General features: G+C 36.6%; 1 protein-coding gene across 3 annotated transcripts; it reads right to left on the bottom strand.

The window, feature by feature from the left end:
- Position 1: 1 nt before the first annotated feature.
- Positions 2–18,832, bottom strand: LOC117920375 (ethanolamine-phosphate cytidylyltransferase). Of its 3 annotated transcripts, XM_034837857.1 has the most exons (10): positions 18,326–18,828; positions 8,475–8,710; positions 7,237–7,418; positions 4,048–4,119; positions 3,574–3,641; positions 3,185–3,305; positions 1,253–1,318; positions 1,023–1,145; positions 431–521; positions 2–260 (listed from the first exon to the last, which is right to left on the bottom strand). In XM_034837857.1, the coding sequence occupies exons 1-9, from the start codon at positions 18,649–18,651 to the stop codon at positions 450–452; spliced, it is 1,266 nt and encodes a 421-aa protein (XP_034693748.1). In that variant the 5' UTR covers positions 18,652–18,828; the 3' UTR covers positions 2–260; positions 431–449. The 3 variants fall into 3 exon arrangements, with proteins under 3 accessions (XP_034693748.1, XP_034693747.1, XP_034693749.1); XM_034837856.1 differs by having other exon boundaries at positions 6–521; positions 18,326–18,827; XM_034837858.1 differs by lacking the exons at positions 2–260; positions 431–521; positions 1,023–1,145 and having other exon boundaries at positions 1,265–1,343; positions 18,326–18,832.
- Between the last annotated feature and the right edge of the window lie 907 nt (positions 18,833–19,739).

The raw sequence follows: 19,739 nt of genomic DNA, 5'->3' as shown, positions 1-19,739 counted from the left end.
GTAAATACATGTAAAAATCAATTGTCCTTCATTATCATACCAAGTACTTTTTCATTGTCCGTCAAAAGAAACGATATTGTCTAAAACAAACAGGACAGCTTCTTCCAGGATACAGAATGTATAACTAGTATAAATAGACGCATGCTCCTACTCTTACAAATGGTGCCTAGATTTCGCTCGCAAAACCACCCAATATCATCAAGAGACCTTTCCCTCAAAGTTCTGCCAGTGTTCTTGGACCCAATTCCAAGAAAGTGGGTCTGAAAAAAAACAGATATAATTTGGAATGCAGTAATACTAGCTAAGCTAAGCAACTACAAGTGATCTTTGAAATAATGGATCACAGCCACAAGCGATAATGGCAAGTACTCCAATATAACTAAAAAGAAGGGGCAAAAATCGACACCCTGCACATTAGCCGTGTGTGTACCTCACATCTCCAAAATCAATCAATCGCCGGACACAAATGTCTTATCTTCATAATACCTTTTCTCACTTTCTGCCTTCTTCTCATTACGTTTCTGTCCGGAAAGAAGACACGTTTCAATTACATTTGAATCAAAAGAACACAGAAAGCAGTTGACAAACAAAAATCCAAGCAATAAGTTCTACATTAAGTTTCTTCAATTGATAAACACTATGGAATTGTCACTATTTGATTTTGTTGTTTTTTGTGCATCCCTCTTCCGTTTTGGCCTTTGGTGCATTGTATACATTGTGTATACTTTTGTGCACCCTTCTTCAGGCGCTTTTAAGATAATTGCTTTTACCTATAAAAAAAAGATAGGATTGCTTTTACCTATCGACACCATTACCAACTAGCTTTGCTTAAAAACATCGGTATTGTTATTTCATTGCTTTGTAAACAAATTGTTGTTATTTGGCTTACTTCAAATTAAACACTCATCACTAGATCTTTGTAGAGTTGGGCATGATCTGGTCCAGATTTTAATAGTAAGTTTCACGTTTGCTCTATCTTTGAAAACAGATAAAATGACAACATATTCTGGAGGCCAAATAACCTGATATGCTTCATGATTTGATACAATCCTCCTAATTATCGTGGTAGTTGTGATATCCAAGGGGCTTTCCAACTGTTCATAGATACCCAAACTGATTGGAATAGCATATGGGTCCTCTTTCCCCTGTAAAGTGAACAATATTTCAGTCGCTATCAAAAGAAGCTTGTTGGTAGCTGAGTAACAAGTCAATAAATGCATGACCCTAACTAGTACATCATCTAATAGCTTACCTTGGGAAAATTATTATATTCTGCCACTGTTCCATGAACAACTAAGGAGATGTTGAAGGTTGTGATCTGCATTGAAAGAAATTCACAATAACTAAAAAAGAACATTAAGTATCTGTGTACTATACTGCAGCCAAGTAAAGTCACTCCACAGAAGCAGTAACTCAAATAGTCAAACTCAGCATTAATTTTAGATCCATAAACAGATCATAGTGGCACTAAAGTCACTTGGAAACCAACATTAACCCCTGTGAGAATTCTGAAGAGTTATTTTGCAATGTTCCAATGGATAGTCTGAGTTTTTTATCTTCTGAAAAGGGCAAGGGTGGAAAATAAATAATGTAACATGCAAACTTAATTTTCAATTATGAATCATTAAAATCAAAAGAGGGCAGGCTACAAAAGCCCCCATCTGTGCCTCTTTTGTACTCACTTCCCCACTTTATCCCTCATACTCCCCTGTGAATACACAAATTTAGAAAAATTTTGACCAGAAACCTAGAGCTTTTCTACTTATAAGACAGAGGAAGAAAATAAACAGGGTTGTAAACACATCTAGGTTTCCCTAAAATTCACAAAAAGCATGAAATGGCAGGTAGGAGGTCCCATTTTGCTATACATGTTGTCACATTAACAACTGGTAGGATTTGATCAGCAATCTTAAGCTCTTAGTGATAAATCATAAGTACAAACAATTTTTCATCTTCTCCTTTTGAAAGAGAAAGACCAGGGACGGATGGTTGGGGTGTGATTGGCAATCTGAAGCTCCTTGTCTGCTTGCAGTAGTTTCTGATGTTAGACACTACTGAAGAACAAAGCATGTTTCTGTTCCATTGTTTTCTTATGTCAAATGCCCATTTTCTGCCTGAGAACCAAGTAGCATTTTTAGCCTCTCGAGTGTAAAATCACTTAGACCTCAATCTTCTGTTAGTTTAAACCCTTTGCACAGTTTTGTGTTTCAAATAATCATGAATTCAAGCAACAAAGATAAAATCCAGAGACATCAGATATTAAGAGATAACAATATGAGCCTTATTTTTCCCAATTCCTACAAGCCAAACGGCATGTTTCCAATTGAAGAATAAGAATTAAATCTTGATCTTCTGTTGTTGGAAAGCAAAGAGGAATATAAGCCTGTTACATGAGTCAACGCATGAATATAATCATTGCCACCACATGAAGGGAACTTGATTTTTCATTCTTCTATTGTACTATTTCCTGCATCATTATCTATGAAAAACCTTTATATTATTGTAAATGGATCCATAATACTAGAAGTGCAGTTTCTAATATCAATATATAGATAAATGGACCAAATATAAAATATTGATAGCCCTTGAGGCCTGGCTCAAGTGGTAAAGGGATGGGGAGGGTTTGTGGGAGGTTCCAAATTCAAGTCCTAATGATATATCTGAGATCATTTTGCTGCCACTGAAAAGATATTACTGAAATCCTGACATTCCTCAATAGAAAAGCAGAAATCTTTGGAAGACCTTTTATTTTAAACATTTCACAGGGAAAGTAATGTCCAGGAAATCCTAAAAATTATATTCAAAAGTATAGCACTGTTTAATAGTTATTAAACAGCAATTAATAAAAAGTTCCATATTATTGTATCTTGAGATATATGATCATCATAACAAAAAATAAAGAATGGATTATTCTATAGCCAGTTCTTTTAGTGAAATGACCAAGTAAGCCAGCAAGATGTGATTTAATAAACGAAATACATCTTGTATTGATCCTACTTTTAGCAGACTACTTCTATTGTGTGTCATAGTCCATTAGAGATATCCATATTATGTGATCTGATAAATCCATCAGCACCAACATTTAGACCTTGATTAGAAGTTGCAAAAAGAAAAAACCATGTATATGATAAGATATGGAATTAAGAATGAGCGCTAAAGAGGATTGACTAGAAGACAAGCTCACCATGTCTTTAGACACTTCCCAAGGAGCACCAATTATCACCTCATCCACATAACGACAAGCCAAAACACTTAAGCTTCTTTCATGAAGGTTCATGATAGGGCGATGTGCTCCTCTATTAGCACTGCAGGAACCATTATATGGAAAAACACATATATGTTAACTTATTATGTACTGAGAAATAAAAAAGCATATTAATGATTGGCAACCTGGAAATTTTACCATTGGACCAAACAGGGTTATACAAGTCAGAAAATCTCCACTTTATGCATTTAGTTATTACTTCAAAAAAAAAAAAAATGTACTTGTGAAGCACAAAGTTTATCTCAGTGTTTTACAACCACACCCAATTGGAGATAGAGAGAGTAAAAGAAAGGAAGGTAGTTTGCAACCTGACAGTTTGATCAGTGTGAATCCCAACAAGTAGAAAATCTCCAAGCCCTCGAGCAAGCTTCAATATCTATACATCACAAGATGGTTAATGACCAAATGAATTACTTTCCATCCCCCTGTCTGTGTAGTCATCAAAGAAAATTACAGCCAAGCACAAATAAAAATCTTGGTGAGCAACCTTTTCTTGATTTTGGGAAGAAATGCACAGCCAAGTGTAAATGGATTCTCACTCGTAAAATGCAAAACACAACTCAGAGAACTCGTGCACAACTTGTGTTTGTCACAAGCACAGGTATCAGAAAGAATTAAAATAATGACAACAACAAAATCAGAAGTTCAGGGTAACAAAATGTAGCACAAGTATGGACATGTTTCTCAAAGAATAGAAGTTTAGACAAAAGAAAAATCAGAGAGAACATTATAAGGAGTATAATCAATTAATCTATACTCTGATAAGTAGGAACATGATATACCTCCACATGTCCAGCATGAAAAAGATCAAATGCACCATCTATATATACTATCCGAGCATCTGGTCCTGGCCCCTGCAGCCAAAACAAGAATAAATGTATTGTTAAGAATTGACCACTTCGACCCAGCTATAAAAACAGACTTTTATCTCAGAACAGCTAGTGCATGGCACATGAAAACTTGCTTCTCATAGGAGAGTAAATGAATCAGTACCTACACCACCTGAAGCATCAAAACTTGTAAATTAATTGGTTCTCAGTTCAAAGTGATTCAGGATTATAATAAAAAATGTTTGACCTCAATTTTCCAACTAGAAAGAAATGGTTTAGTTTCATGTAGACTCAGAGAATGTTCTCAAAGAGCAATTTTGAAACAAAATAAGTACAACTCATCAACCAATTTATTTTACATCTGAATCCATAGGGGTTCACTCAAATTTCTCATTCCATCGCAATAAAATTAATTGGTTAATAAACCTCAGCAACCTAGTGTCCCATGGTTTTAATATATTTTAGTTAACAAATAATGGAATCCACTAATAAGGAAAATGACACAGTAAACAAATAAGCAAAGACATTGGAATCCACCATTTCATCCATCCCACTCTGATGATCAATCATCCAAAATCAACTCCGTTTGATTATCCCATCAATTTGCATTCGACCAAATTCTAGGGCATTATAACTACTTTGAAAATTGAACCCGTCAAGAGAAATAAACTTTCATTAATTTGTATAATTGGTAAGGATTAACTTTCATGATCCACTACTTTAACTTGGACTATGCCCCATGGTTCTGTATACAATAATTCTCCACATAAAAATTGCAATGTTAGTTTTGCATGTTTTATTTTTGTTTTTTTTTTAATCAGATAGTTTGTTTAATGTTATAGAATTATACCGAGTAATTGAAGATCACTCTCTCTCTCTCTCACACACACACGCGCAAAGATTAATTAATGAATTGGTAATTAAACCTATTCCACAACAAACTGGCTCCACCACACCTCTAGGTTCTGAGAGAGAAAACTCTTCAGTAGTGCAGGAGTTCTGAGAATCCAGCAACACCAGAGGGTTTTCCATCTCTCCCTAGTTTTGATTAAACAACTTTATTGAGAGGGAAAAAATCACATCTGCAGAAATCAAAATCTTAGGTTGAATATGTTTATGAAAAACCTACCTTGCATGCTCACGTAATGTTAGATCCACAAGATCAAGAGACGGAATAAAATTTAGTACATAAAACATATGATCCAGTTATCTACAGCTGCATGTACTTTTTATTCATTGACCTATATGCAGTCAGAAAGTAATTAATGCTGTCATTCCCAAAAATCTATGATAAAAAACCACTTCTAGACTTTTAGAAACTGTGGATTCTTGAAACAAAAACAACCTTGTTCCAGATTTTCAACTTTGCATTGATGCCTTGAGTTGAGCCTTATATTATTCAATTGCCATCTTGTATGCCAATTGAAGAGGTTGGCTGAGAAGACCTCTCAAGTATGGTCACCACTGATTGAAGGGTTAATAAAGTTTGATGAATGTTATTTGGGTATGCCCGTCCAACTTGGAATTGGAGTAAAGTGAGAGATCATCAAGATACAATGGTAAAAACTTAATCTAAACCTGTAGGTAAGGGTTCTACCATTGAAGCTGAGATTCTACCTTCACTAGAGGGCCTTGTGTAGGCTAAAGCTTTGGGATTGTCCAATCTTGAAGTGGAAGGACATTCTGCTCGTCTTTTCATGGGTGATTAAGAAGGAAAGAAGCTCATGGAGGTTTGATGAGTGACTATGCAAAATATTTAATTTTTTCTTTTTTATAGGCAAAGGCATAGAAAAGTTATATTAATAAAAACCGGACACCCAACGGCTAACCCAAAGCATACAAGAAGTATACAATAGGCGCCTATAGGCGAAAACAAAAGAAAGAGGGATACAAAAAACACACCTGCGCTCATCTATAGCCCAACCATTCAAAAAAGTTAATCAAAGAGTTAGGCCCTTCAGCTATACACAACTTAGACCAAGACCACAAATTACAAACAAAAGAATTTTTCAACCTTTGGATCGAAAAATCCTCATTTTCAAAAATAACCCTAATTCATTTCTTCCAAACTGTCCAAAAAAGGCACAAAGGGGCTGCTCTCCAAACCTTTACACAGTTCTTGCCCACAAACACACCATGCCACCCAAGAAGGATCTCCTTCACAGACGATGGAAGAACCCACATTACACCAAAAAGGTTAAATATTTAATACCGCTACAAAGCTGGTATGGGCCATTCTTTGGCTTCTTCACTTCGCCAATCAAGTGGTGGACCCTTTAGTTAAAGAGAAGCAAAACAATTAGGTGACTTTTGTTGAAGGTGTTTTGCCTCCTTGAGTTGTAATTAGTTCTTGTGTATGTTTTGCTCTTAGATTTTTGTAACCTTTTTTCATTGTGAGCTTGTAAGCTCCTTATTAAGGAGTTTCTTCTCTTGTTTCCATCAAATTTCAATATAAGTGGAAGGATGCTTCATCCTTCTTCATCTTTTTAATCAATCGAAAAGTTCTAGCATATTTTTTATCCTAAAGAAAAAAGAAAGTCAAAATAACATGGTAAGGACAATGCCCAAGGACACTATCAACCCATTCTTATACCCGTTTCTTTCTTCTTCTTCTTTTTTTTTTTATTATTATTTTTTTTAATACCTGCTAAATTTATTTGGGACCAGGCAATTTCTAGAGCTGATATGATACAATTTAAACTTTTGCACACTCATAGTGTGTTGAGTAATGGAAGAGTAGCAACTCTTAATACAAGTGGATATATTTTTGGCATGAATTTTTAAGTTGTCCAGTGGTAGACCATTCAGGGGTACCTACAAGGTTCTTATGACACAGAATGCTGGTTTTGATCCCTATGTTAAAAAAAGTGGGGCCAGTTAATCTCACATAAGGCATTGCAAATCCAAAATTACCCCTTATGCCTTTTTGAAACCTACAATAAAGGATAATTTTGTCTTTCTAATGCCTTGTTTAAGAGGGGGCATCCTTTTCCAAAAAGTTCAGGAAAAATGGACTTAACTGAATCAGAAGATTTAAAACAACAATAAAAGAAAAAAGAAATTACGGAACACATTGGAAAATGTGTTTCTTTGTTTCCAAAACAACTGAGTCTCAGTAAGAACTGGGTATAGAGTAAGCACCTTCCCATTAGAGAACTGAACAATTCTGCGAGATGTTGGTAGGAAATGAGATATGCGAGTTCCACTACCAGATCCACCATCTTCAAATTTTTGGCTGTGACCATGGCTGAATTGTCTTTGCAAAGAAGAGTGATTATGACTGTCACTAAGGGATCTCTCTCTCACACAAAGAAGCATGCGTCCTGTTCAAAAAATTACCAAACCACTGTTCTCACATCAATTAAAAAAAAAATATTATCTTAGAGACAGGATGAAGTACAATAGGCCTATGTGGATGCATTTTTCAAAAATGTTTCAATCTTTGCAAGAAAAAGGAGAGAAGACAAAAGGATAGAAACATCAGAGATAATGTGTTTATTGCATGTGGGTTCAAGAGACGGGAAAACCAAAGAGAAAACCAACACAACAGAAAGAGGAAAACAAAAACTGGTAAAAGTACAATTTAGCAAAACCAAAATCAAGCATGAAAAACTGTGTCAGCACTGAGACTAACAATGGGAGTCAACGGAACAAATCCCCATAGCCACTTCCACTCCATTATGCCACCACTGCATGATCATCCCCAATGCCACCACCAAACATCCATCTTCACATGCCACTAAAACAATCCCTACCAGGGTACTACCACAAACAACACTGCACAGCCTCCTCCAACCATGAAACCTCTAACAGCCTTCACCTCCACCACTATGATACCAATATAATGAACTATGAGTACTAGCACAAATGCAACAAACTTCCTTGTCTTTACCCCTTCCTCTCTCACCAACATCATCATCAAATTCACCAAACATTACTAAGCATTTCAAATCAGGTTTGATTTGTGGGAAACATGATACTGTTTTCAAGAGTCACCAAAACTAACTTCAAGTTTGTAGAAAGAACTAGGAAAACAAGACAGGAAACAGTAGATATGTACTATAAGAAAAAAACAGAAAGCATGTAATGTGTCCAAATGGTTCCCAAGTAACATTCATTGGGATCACAAAAAAGATTTCTACCATACATAGACCAAAATGCAAAAGGAGCCTCATATTTAATAATATGGTTGAATATGGTATCACATATCAGAAACTCAGAAAGATTTTCTAATGATGCAATATTATCACTATTATTGCAAAATTCCATCACAAGAAAAATGCAAACCCCCACCCACCCCCACCCCCTTCCCCCCCACAATCAGATATCATCCTTCCACAGGAAACCAAGCAAAAATATGAAGAGGGCAGATTCACTACCAACAATATCAGTACTTGACACTCCTTCTGTGCGCTTGATCTGCTTGTAGCGACCAGCCTTCTTAGCAAGAGCATAAGCATCAGTACCATCAGGAAGAATGCAGGGATCATCCCCATGGATAATGTAATCAATGTTATACTCATCAAACAGCTTCTTCATAAAATCTTCAGTTATGGCATAAGGTGCATCAGGAATGACTTCATCTACCCACTTCACACCACTGACCATAATCATCCTGTAAAGAAATTCCAGTACAAAAATATTCTCAATTAAAAGGGCATTAGACAATATGCTAGGTGACTATCAATGCATATCAAATTTGCCTATGGGGGTTTGGGACAAGGGAGGTCCAGGGACTGTGCATGAGACAGAGAGAGGATTGCTACATGTCATGATAAGAATGAGCTGAAAGTATTTGATACACTCCACTTAGTGCCTTGGTCTCACCAGTGCCTTGGTCTCACCACCATAAGCTAGATAGATAGCCACCAATGTTAAAAATAGTTTGTTGTGCAAACCTACAGGTCTTCTAAGGTGTTTCTGTTTCCATTCAAGTAAAAAAGGACCTTTCCAAGGTTCTCTAAGAAATTTCAGGGGTTAAAGGCTTTTCTGTTACTCTTCTTGAGATGGTTTTCTAGGGCCATTTCTTCCTTTTAGAACATAGAATTTCCCTCTATACCAAGCTAGCTCTAAATCCTACTCTACATTTTTCTACAATTTTCCATATGAAAGCAACTTACTAGATTCCAGTTTGGAGCATCCGAAGGCTTTTATTTATTTGGGAAGTCGGCACTTGATAGTGACTCTTCTTTTTTTATTTAATATAGGTACATAAATTAGTAAGGTACACCAGAGCACACCGGATGTATACAAGGAGCACCAAAAGGAAGGCCTCAAAAGATATTACCAAAAAAACACCGACACTCGACAAGACCCCACCGGCTCTACAAAATCAAATAAAGGCATTGAGTCTTCACTTATGTAAATGCTAACCCAAGCTGAAAGATTACAAAGAAACAGGAGTTTTATCTTTTCATCATTTTCTCTCTTATCTTCAAAAGCTCTTTTATGCTCCCACCAAATTGTCCAAAAAATGCAAAAGGAGACAGTTTTCTACACCAATTTCCTTTTCTTCCCAACAAAGGAGTCATGCCAAGTTAAAAGGGTATCTTTCACCAAAGAAGGGATCACCTAATCTACACTGAATACTGAAAACAATAGGTGTCATAGAACCTTCCTTTGGAGCAATGAAGAAGTATGTGATCAATATATTCCCCCAAAAATTTGCAAAGATAACATCTATTCACTATTGGCCATTCTCTCTTCTAGAGATCATCTAAAGTCAGAACTTTTCCCTAACTAGCTTCCCATGTAAAAAAGCTCACTTTGGACGGGACCCATAGGTTCCAAATAAAGTTTGTTACAAAAAGGAGCATCCTACCAACTTCCAAGGCTTCATAGAAAGATTTAACTGAAAATGGTCTTTTTTTAGCTTCTTTCCAAATCACCTTCACATTAGCCTCCCTTCTAACCATCTTTCCTTGCAACATGGAAAAAAAGTCTCAACAAGTTCCAACTCCAAATCATTAAAATGCCTAGTGAAGTGTGGAATCCAAATATCCCATCCCTCTTAAGTCTTCCCACAATTCTGCCACCCAGACCTCCTTTGACATAGCTAACACATACAAAGAAGGAAAGGAATTACACAAGTGCTCCTCCGCACACCATCTATCCATCCCAAACTTAACCCTTTAGTCATTACCCACTTCAGAGGAGGTTTTTCTAAAGAAAAGATCTCACCCCTTCCTAATAGATGGAAAACACCAACCCCATAACCAAGTCCAACTTCACAAGGGCACCAACCTACTCCTTCCTTCCCACACTTCCCTTCTATAATTTGCTTCCAAAAAACTTCATCATAAAAAACATATCTCCAAATCCACTCGCCAAGGAGGGCCCGATTCAGAAGAGAGAGACTTCTAATGCCCAAACCCCTCTTTCTCTTATCCGTGCAAACAATCAACTAGGAGGCTTTTCTACAAGGCCCCACCTCCCCAAAGAAAGTTCCTTCGAATCTTCTCTAATCTTAATCTAATCTTTCTAGGGATTACAAACAAAAGCATATAATAGATTGGCAAGATCAACAAAGTATTTCTAATCAACATAAGTCTTCCTCATTTAGAAATATATTGTCTTTTCCACATCGAAAGTCTTTTGTAAAACTTCTCTTCCACTTCGTCTAGTGATGGTGGAGCATGGACACTAAGGATTCTCTTACACTAACACTTGTAAATTGATCATAACCTTTTTATTGTTATATTGATGGAACCAATTGGTATATTAGTATTTTTTAACCATATGATGAATCTATGCATTCAATTTCATATTTCGTTAAAAATTGGACCAGTTGGTATATTACTATTCTTTAACCTTATGAATCTATGCATTCAATTTCATATTTTGTTAAATTCTCATAAAAAAAACAATCATATTTTGTTAAATTGGGTTCATTAAAAATCTATTCTTCAAAGTTAACATAGCTCTTTCTAACAATATTTATGAGTATCATAAATGTACATAGTTTTATCATTCACTTCCCAATATAAACAAAATAAAACAAAGCATAAATAGTGGCAGCTTTTTTTTTTTCTTTTTTCTTTTTTATCAGAAACGAAGAAAAATATATTAAAAGAAGAAAAAATACAAGAGAAAGAGAAGAAACAAGAGAAGGATGAGAGGTCCTTCCCACAAAAACAAAAACTGAACAAAAGAGAAAGCACCCAACTTTAGAAAACTAAATACAAAGAAAAAACCCCAACACTCTCAAACTTTTGAAACGCAAACCACAATCCAATTGAGTTGTAAAACACTAAGAGGAACTCCACTAAAAGTTGCAGTACAAGAGGCCCAAAGAGAGGAATAGAAAAGAAGCAAGTCCCATAACATCTCTTCCGTTCTCCCCTTATCCTCAAAAATCGTATTGTTTCTCTCTTGCCACACCATCCATAACAAAGTGAGGCAAACGATTTGCCAAAGAGTCTTGCCTTTTAATGAATTCTCCAAACCTTTAAAAGCAATAACCATCATGTCCACAATACTCCTTGGAGGGACCCAAGCCAACCCTGCTAGATTGAACAACTTGTGCCAGAGTCCAATGGTAACAGGATAATGAAGAAAAAGGTGGTCGATCGATTCTCCATTTCCTTTGCAAAGAATGCACCATTGAGGACAAAGGGATTTGTAGGGTCTTCTCAATTGCAACTTGTCATTGGTGTTTACCTTCCCATGTACTACTAACCAAGCGAGGGCCTTAACCTTTGAAGGGGCTTTTGAACTCACAAAAACTTGGCCGGAAGGAACAAGATAGGATTTGAGACTTTTGACAAGGTCAAGAAAAAATATTTCACTAAAAACAAGCATGATGATGACAAAGATTAAGCTCTTGAATCTACCAAAGAAGGAGAGAAAAGCACTGAACTAAGGGAGGACATGATTCTCTAAAGGAGATCAATTTCTGTATCAGTAAGATTAATACGAAAATTAAAATTTCAAAACAGTGGAAAGGAATTGTCAAGGACATTTGAGACGGTGAGATTTTTCACAAAAATGACTCTATAAAGACCAGCAAATTAAGAGTACAAAGTTTGGTTACCCCACCAAAGATCTTCCCAAAAACGGATTCTCTCCCCATTCCCCACCACTAGGCGGACAAAATGGGAGAAATCCTGGAAAACTTGAGCAATAGTCTTCCAAGGACATCTGTGTGACCATCTAACCACCATGTTAGCGTTCCATCCATTAGGATGTATCCCATAAATACTCGCAATAACCTTATGCCAAAGACCATTCCTTTCTCTAGGGAACCTCCAAAGCCATTTCCCTAAGAGAGCAATAATTCTCAAAGAAGTCTTCCTGAAACCCAAACCTCCCAACTCCTTTGGCCTACAAACAACATCCCATCTGTAATAGTGGCAGCTTTTACAGGTGCCCCTTTTAAATAAGCTTGGGATTGGGTAGAAGGGCATTTCTATAAAGGTTGGTGATGTGGAAAGGGTAACATATTTTCAAGGGGGAGAGGTTCACTCTAATAAAGAGCACTTTATCTAGCTTATCCATCTACTATATATCCTTGTTTAGCATTCCAAGGAAAGTCAAATTGAGGCTAGAGAAGATTCAAAGAAATTACCTATAGGGAGGTGGGCACTAGAGAAAAAAATCACACTTAGTGAAGTGATCCCGGGTTCTAAATGTCTCTCCACTTAACAAGACCCTTCTTTGTAAGTGGAGCTGGCAATATGCATCTAAAAGGGAAATTCTCTAGAAGTAGGTCATAGGGGACAAACATGGGAAGGATGAAGTGGGGTGGCGTTCTTGTGAAGTCAAAGATGGGTACAGCATTGGGTTATGGAAAACCATTGCAAAGGATTGTGATCTCTTTAATAGTAGAGCTTTTTTTTTTTTTTTTGTGAGTGACAGGAGGCGAGTGAAGTTTCAAAGGGATAAATGGTGTGAAGATGAGCCACTATAGGTATCATTCCCCTCTTTGTACGTATTAGTTATATCGAAAGAAGCATGGTATCAAATTTATGAGATCAAACAAGTGAAAGGGATCATTAGAATCCTTGTTTCTCCAAGCACTCAAATGATAAGTAGTTGGATGACATAGAACTTTTGATAGGGTGGTTTGGATAGATTTGAGGAATGGAACTTTTTCTATCAAAGCTCTATATTCCGTCTTGGTGTTGGGGAGATCAATTCCTTTTCCAATGAAAGTAATTTGGAATTCATCATTCCTTAGCTTTTTTGCCTGGAAGATAAGTTAGGAAAAGGTTTTAACTTTAAACCAGTTTCAATGAGAGGGTGATCGTTGGTAAATATTTGCTTTCTTTGTAAATTTGAGGAAGAATTCATTGATCACATCTTGCATCACTATGCTAAGACAAGGATTTTATGGCACTTATTGTTTTTTTTATTTCGTAAATCTTCAATAATATCTTCTATAGTCAAAGAGACTCTCTCAGGATGGCATGACTCATTTGTGGGTAAAAAACAAAGAAGGGCATAGAGAGCAACTCCATTGTGCATTTTTTAAACAATACAAAAGGAAATGAATAGAAGATCGTTTAAAAATGAGGAGCATTCTACTCAGAGTTTGAAAAGTACTTTTCTTAGCAATCTTCATTTGTGGGTTATTTTGTACATAGATGAAGGTTTAATGCCTTTAATTAATTTTGTAAATTGGTTGGATTTTCACTAAGGGAGCGAGAAGTTTTTGTATAAAATAGGAATGCCATTTTTTTTGTTAGATCCCTTTACCACTCCTTCACGAGGGCCTTTAGTGATCCTTTCCCCTAAAGTATTATTTGGAGGTCTTGGGCTCCGATGAGGGTGAGTTTTTTTGCTAGGAAAGCATCTTCGAACAGAATTTTGACCATCAACCAACTCAAAAGGAGGGGATGGAATATGTCGAATAGGTGTTACTTGTGTAACGAAAAAGAGGAAACCATTAATCATCTAATTTTGTTTTTCAAGAAGGCTAGAATGTTATGGAATTTGATCTTCTCCCTCTTTAGCGTACAGTGGGTTTTGCATTCCTCAGCTAAAAGGAATTTGCTTGGTTGGCATGGCGCTTTTGTGGGCAAGAGAAGGGAGAAGGCATAGAGGGCTGCCCCTTTATGCTTCATGTGGACTTTATGGAAGGAAAGAAATGAAAGAGTGTTCAATGATGTCGAACAATCCAACCAAGCTATCAAATATTCTTTTTTGTGTACTTTTGTGAATTGGGCTAGGGTGTATTTAGAGGATCATACTTTGTCTATGATTGATTTTATAGAGTGGTTGTTTGTCTAGTAAGGGTCGCTACTTCTAGGCGTTTCTAATACATGCTCTTATTTACCTATCAAAAAAAAATGTTTTTTGTGTTCCCTCTTTTTTGGTTGTGCCTGATGGTGGCCATTGTATATAGCCTTATGTGCTTATGCTGCACTATTTCTTTTGGTGCTTTTTTTATAATATACTCAACTCATTTACCTACAAGAAAAAAACATAAATAGTTACATCATGACATGGAAATTAGAAAGCGATACACAATAAGTTCTACAAATTACAACTAAGCAAGGAACCCAAAGAAGTAGGAAATCAAATCTAATAAAATATCAATGCTAAGTGATGCAATTTTTATTTTAATGTTTTTGTAGTCAAGTATGAAAAGTAAATAAATGAAATTAATGCCTTGTGTGCACAACCTAAGTGCATAAAGGCTACAAAGAAACACCCTAGGGAAGGCTATAGAACAAAGGGAAAAGAATGCAATACAATGGTAGTCCCCTCAGCTTCTGGAGCCTTCAATCCTACTAATAAAGTCCAAAAGAGCAAAAAATTCCAGCCAGAAACACGTTCCACCATCCACAAAGCAGATTGCAAAACCATTTCTTTCATCTTAGATTCTGAAAGTTCTACCCCCTTGAAGATTCCTTTATTGCACTCCTAGACAAACAAAGCCAAGAAAAAGCATGCCTTCCCTCAAAAATTTTTGCTGTCCACCCAGACGAAGTAATATGCCAGCTTTAAAGCATCTCTCCCTCCACTCTAGGGAGGAACCAAATTACTAACAAGTCAAAAACTGTGGGCCAAAGATCTTAGGCCACATGCAAGAAATCAAATAACTTGCAGTCTCATCATCCTTTTTCACATATAAGCCACTCATTTACAAGGTTCGTTCCCTCTCACAAACTGATCAATGGTGAATATTCTGGGAAGTGTCATCAAAACAAAGAATGCCACTTTGGAGTTATCCACAATCACCATTTCTCTTTCGTTAGGAGCCCAGCCTCTTCTATGTTTGACATACCCTTATAACTAAACATCCATTTCCTATACATCACCCAAAAAGGAGTCAACTATCTCAATTTTTCTCAATCATGAATATCCCTAGCGAACATCGAGTTCTGGTTTCCCCCTCTCATTAAGTGTCATGTATAATAAACCACTTTGGTGTCTCTATTTTCCTCTATTTTGAACATTTCTCAAATCACACCAAGCATCATGCCAAAGCCTTATGCTCTGCCCATTAACAGAAATAATCCCTATCAACTTTGAGAAATCTTCCCAGACTCAAATACTACTGTTCTTTTACAAATCACTAACCTTCAGCAAATAATCGTCATTTCTTCAACTCAATACTTTCACATAAGTGCTCTCCTCCATAAACTATCTTTTCCTAGCAATTCCTTATTTAGCAAATTCAAACTCCGAATACCTATACATATATCCACATTTTTTATGAACCAATCCCTTTGAATTTGGCCAAATTCAACTTCGTATCCTCTTAACAACCTCAAAGCAAAGAATAATGCGCCTTGGGTATCCTAATTGATTAGTAATATCATCCCAATCAACATACAACAGATGTGATAGGATCTCCAACTCCCGTAACCTCAATCCCACCTGAAAAGCCTCCATGAAACCCCCTTACACTACCTGCTAAACACCTCAATCGTGGTAGTGAACAGGAATGAGCTTTCAAGGAAATTATCAGGTACTCCATTAACATGCGTGTCCTATTAAGTGAATTTGAGTGTTGCGATCCTGTTTTGATCCACCCCACCCATATCTCCACAAAATATATGGAAACCAACAAATACAGGAGAAAATTCCATCAGACATGGTCACTACCTTTTCCAAATCCATCCCTCCATCATTGAAGCTATCAAAAAAGCTGTGATCCACTGGTATGTGTTCCATCAACAAGCATTAAGAATCTGAATATCATGATCATTCCCACCTTTGCCTTGTGAATCAACAAATGCAGGAGAAAATTCCAATGAAAATTATCATATATTTCTCTATATCCAGCTTGCAGCGACCCCACCTTCTCAACTTTTAACCTCGATGCAGCATTCATTTACAACCACCAATATATCCAACCATCATATGAGTATAAAGCTTCCAAGAGACATCAGCTTCCTAATCAGTAATCTGCATCTGAGCCAAAAACCCTAGCAACTGATTAATATAGTCTTTGAAACATACAGGCCTGAGATATTTAATTCTTCTGCTGTTCCTTTTTCATCACAAAAACGATGAAAGTGGCATCCCCCCTCAAATCAAACTTTCAAATCATATGAACACATCCATTGTAGCCATCATATTTCCTCTTACAGCCTCCCAGTTCTGCTGCCAAAACACCATCATGATTCTGTCTAACTAAGGAATCTTAAACCAGACCAACCCCCACCCCCCAAAAATCCTTGAGGGCCGCCAAAACCTCCTCCACCCCTCTAAACCCATGCTACCTAGTACCTACTATACTGATGGAGCTAAAATTGACCATTCCCAATTCTGCGTACAACCTCTGAAAAACCAAGTCACCCTGTCATTGGTATCTTCCTCCCTGGTCTTCCATCAACCATCAATCCTTAGCTTCCCAATACATTTACATCTCAGATATGTGTCTGCAAGCCTATGAAATAACTTAATGCCCTGATCCCTTTCCCTTAGCCACAGGATTTCATCTCTAACTTATCTCTTCCATCTCCTCTAAATCTCTTAACTTGTCTTTCTCCACATTCCTGCACCCCACTAATTTTGCCTCAAGACCCTTTCTCCATCCTTTGCATCTTATTGCCTTAATTTTCCTCACAGCCTAGCTTTTCTGATCAATGCATTCCCAAAATCTTCTTTGCTCCATATCTTCAAATCATCTTTAAACATCATGCTTGCCTATCTGAAACTTGGAATACATTTAAGCTCATAGTCTTAGCATCATCTCTTCACTCTATCCCCAACAGCCTTATCTTTTGACCACGTGTTTTCAAACTTCAAGGGACATTTACAACTTCACAATTTGCTACTTGCAAGTATGATCAACTGCAATCTCTCAACCATTTGCCCACATGTGGTCCCTGCTTTCCAACAGTAATCCATCATATTACAACTGACAATGAATGTTCACAGAGCTCCTCATCAAGGCTGATATTCTGGAAGCAAACTCTATCATCAGCCCCTTATACACTACACATCCTTCCATGTTGACATTTTCCTCTCATGACCTGTCCCTCTACCACGCATCCAAAGGTCCATGCACTCCATTAAACATCCATCCAAACTCATCATCCACATTCCTAAACTTATACCATATTAAATATGCCCACACCTCAACTTCCAATTTCTCCACCACCTCTTGTTCCCACATAATTAGTTAATTTTTAGTATGAAAAATAATTAGTGATCCTCTAAAAATCCCACTCATCGGTAAGAAAACCCAATCCCCTAATCTCCCAACCCTACTCATTATTAAGAAAAAGCAATTCAGTGACCTCCCAATCTCCTAAACTCCTCACCATTTCCCATGATGCTAATTCCATCTTTGTGATTCTATCAATTAATGACAGAATCACAGAAGTGAATTAATATGTAATCTATGATTGTTGTTATGGAATGAATAACTCTATTAGTGACAGTCCGACCAAATCCAAGAAAAGACCACTGTTTTCCTTCAAATAACCTAAAGTGCATAACTTTCATTCAAAAAGGTATCCATGTTCTCCCTTTTCCTAAGAATATTTCTGCAATCATGTTTTCCAAGGAAAAAAAACAACCACGATCCCACAAACACACGGCAAACAAATAAATCACCATGAAGCATCGACAAAGAAATATGTAAACAACCGTACCGCAATCTTGAGGAGCAGCGAAATGATTGAACAGTAACACATAAAATAGTGGAAAAATCTACAAGTCAAAAGCAGATCAGCACGCAACAATTGAACAAATCTTTCGCAATAAAAACCTACAAAATCAAAGAAAAAAAAATGCCAACACAATTGGCACCAGAGATCCCGAAACGAACCTCTCGTTCAGGGGAGTCACAGGAGGGCCTTTATTGGCAGTAATTTCAGCATCACTGACAACACCGACCACCAATTGGTCCCCGAGCGCACGAGCCTGTCGGAGAGCATTGCAATGGCCGTAGTGCATCATGTCAAAACACCCGTCCATGTATACGCGAATAGGCTTCTTCTTCCTCCGCCATGATAGCTGGCGCGGAGGCGGAAAAGCAAGGTAGAACCCCAGAACGGAGACCCCCAGAACCACGCCTCCGATCAAGCACGTAGCGAGAAGCTTCGAGCTTTGAATGCTGTCGGAAGAATGCCCCAAATCAAAACCCATAATCATCGTCGTATGCCAATAAAAAACCGAGTAGACAATGCGAATGGTTTTCTTCGAGATTTGATTTGGGGTGCTATGATTTTTCTCTTTCTGGCTGAGGCGTGTCTAGGGTATTCTAGAGAATCGTTGATCGGACCACCAAGAAGTGCGTGCCATGGTTTTATATGGAGGGTGGTTCGACCCCTGTGGTTCGATTCTGCGCTGCTTCCTTTGCGTTTAACCACGGCTATAGTGGGTCCAGATTCGGCTCTGTTTGCTTCTCACTTATCGCGTGACATCTGTAATTGAGAATTTGTTTCTAATGTGACATTTCATGAAATTTATTTCTTTAACATTTAGGAGGTATTGATCCCGCACCAAGCATCGGGTCATGGCAAGTTACATCTATAAATATCTATAAGATATTGTTTGATAGTAATTTTTAAAAGTACTTATAATCTTTTTAATATTTAAAAATATATATTTTTTAAGTACTAAAAATTTTAAATATTAAAAATATTATAAACACTTCTCAAATTATTATCAAACACACTTTAACATGATAAGTGATAATGATTGAGAGACTTACTATCATGTCCATGCAAAGGAAACGCACCTTGTGAGTATTTAGTACTTGTGATGACTTAAGAGTCACAACATGAGGAGCAAGTATTACCTAAATGACTTAATTAAAGAAAAATTCAAATTTAGGATTTCGTTGAGTTGAAAATTTTCATTTCATATAATTATAAGATGCATCGGGAAGGAGTTTCTTAATATATATATTTTTTTTTTGAAAAGTTATGGTTTGAACCATTAATATTATAATAATATTATTAAATTGAGAATCCAAAAGTTTGTGAATATCAAATTTACTTGTGAAATTGAAAACCCACAAATATAGATTTATAAAAGCAATTGATCTACTATTTGGAAAACAAATTTAATTATAATTATAAGAAGTTTTCCTATAATAATCAATTACAACCAGGGTTGACAACAAATTTATAAATTTGAAAAACTTATATTATTTTAATTTTATTAAAAGTATAGTTAAAATTTTAAATATGCTTATATTTTTTTTTTAATATATTTAGGTAGTGTTTGTCATCTTA

This window comes from Vitis riparia, chromosome 8 (genome assembly GCF_004353265.1).
Source record: "Vitis riparia cultivar Riparia Gloire de Montpellier isolate 1030 chromosome 8, EGFV_Vit.rip_1.0, whole genome shotgun sequence".
NCBI lineage: Eukaryota > Viridiplantae > Streptophyta > Magnoliopsida > Vitales > Vitaceae > Vitis > Vitis riparia.
Note: the sequence above shows the minus strand (reverse complement) of the source record. Positions and strands in the feature narration are given on the sequence as shown.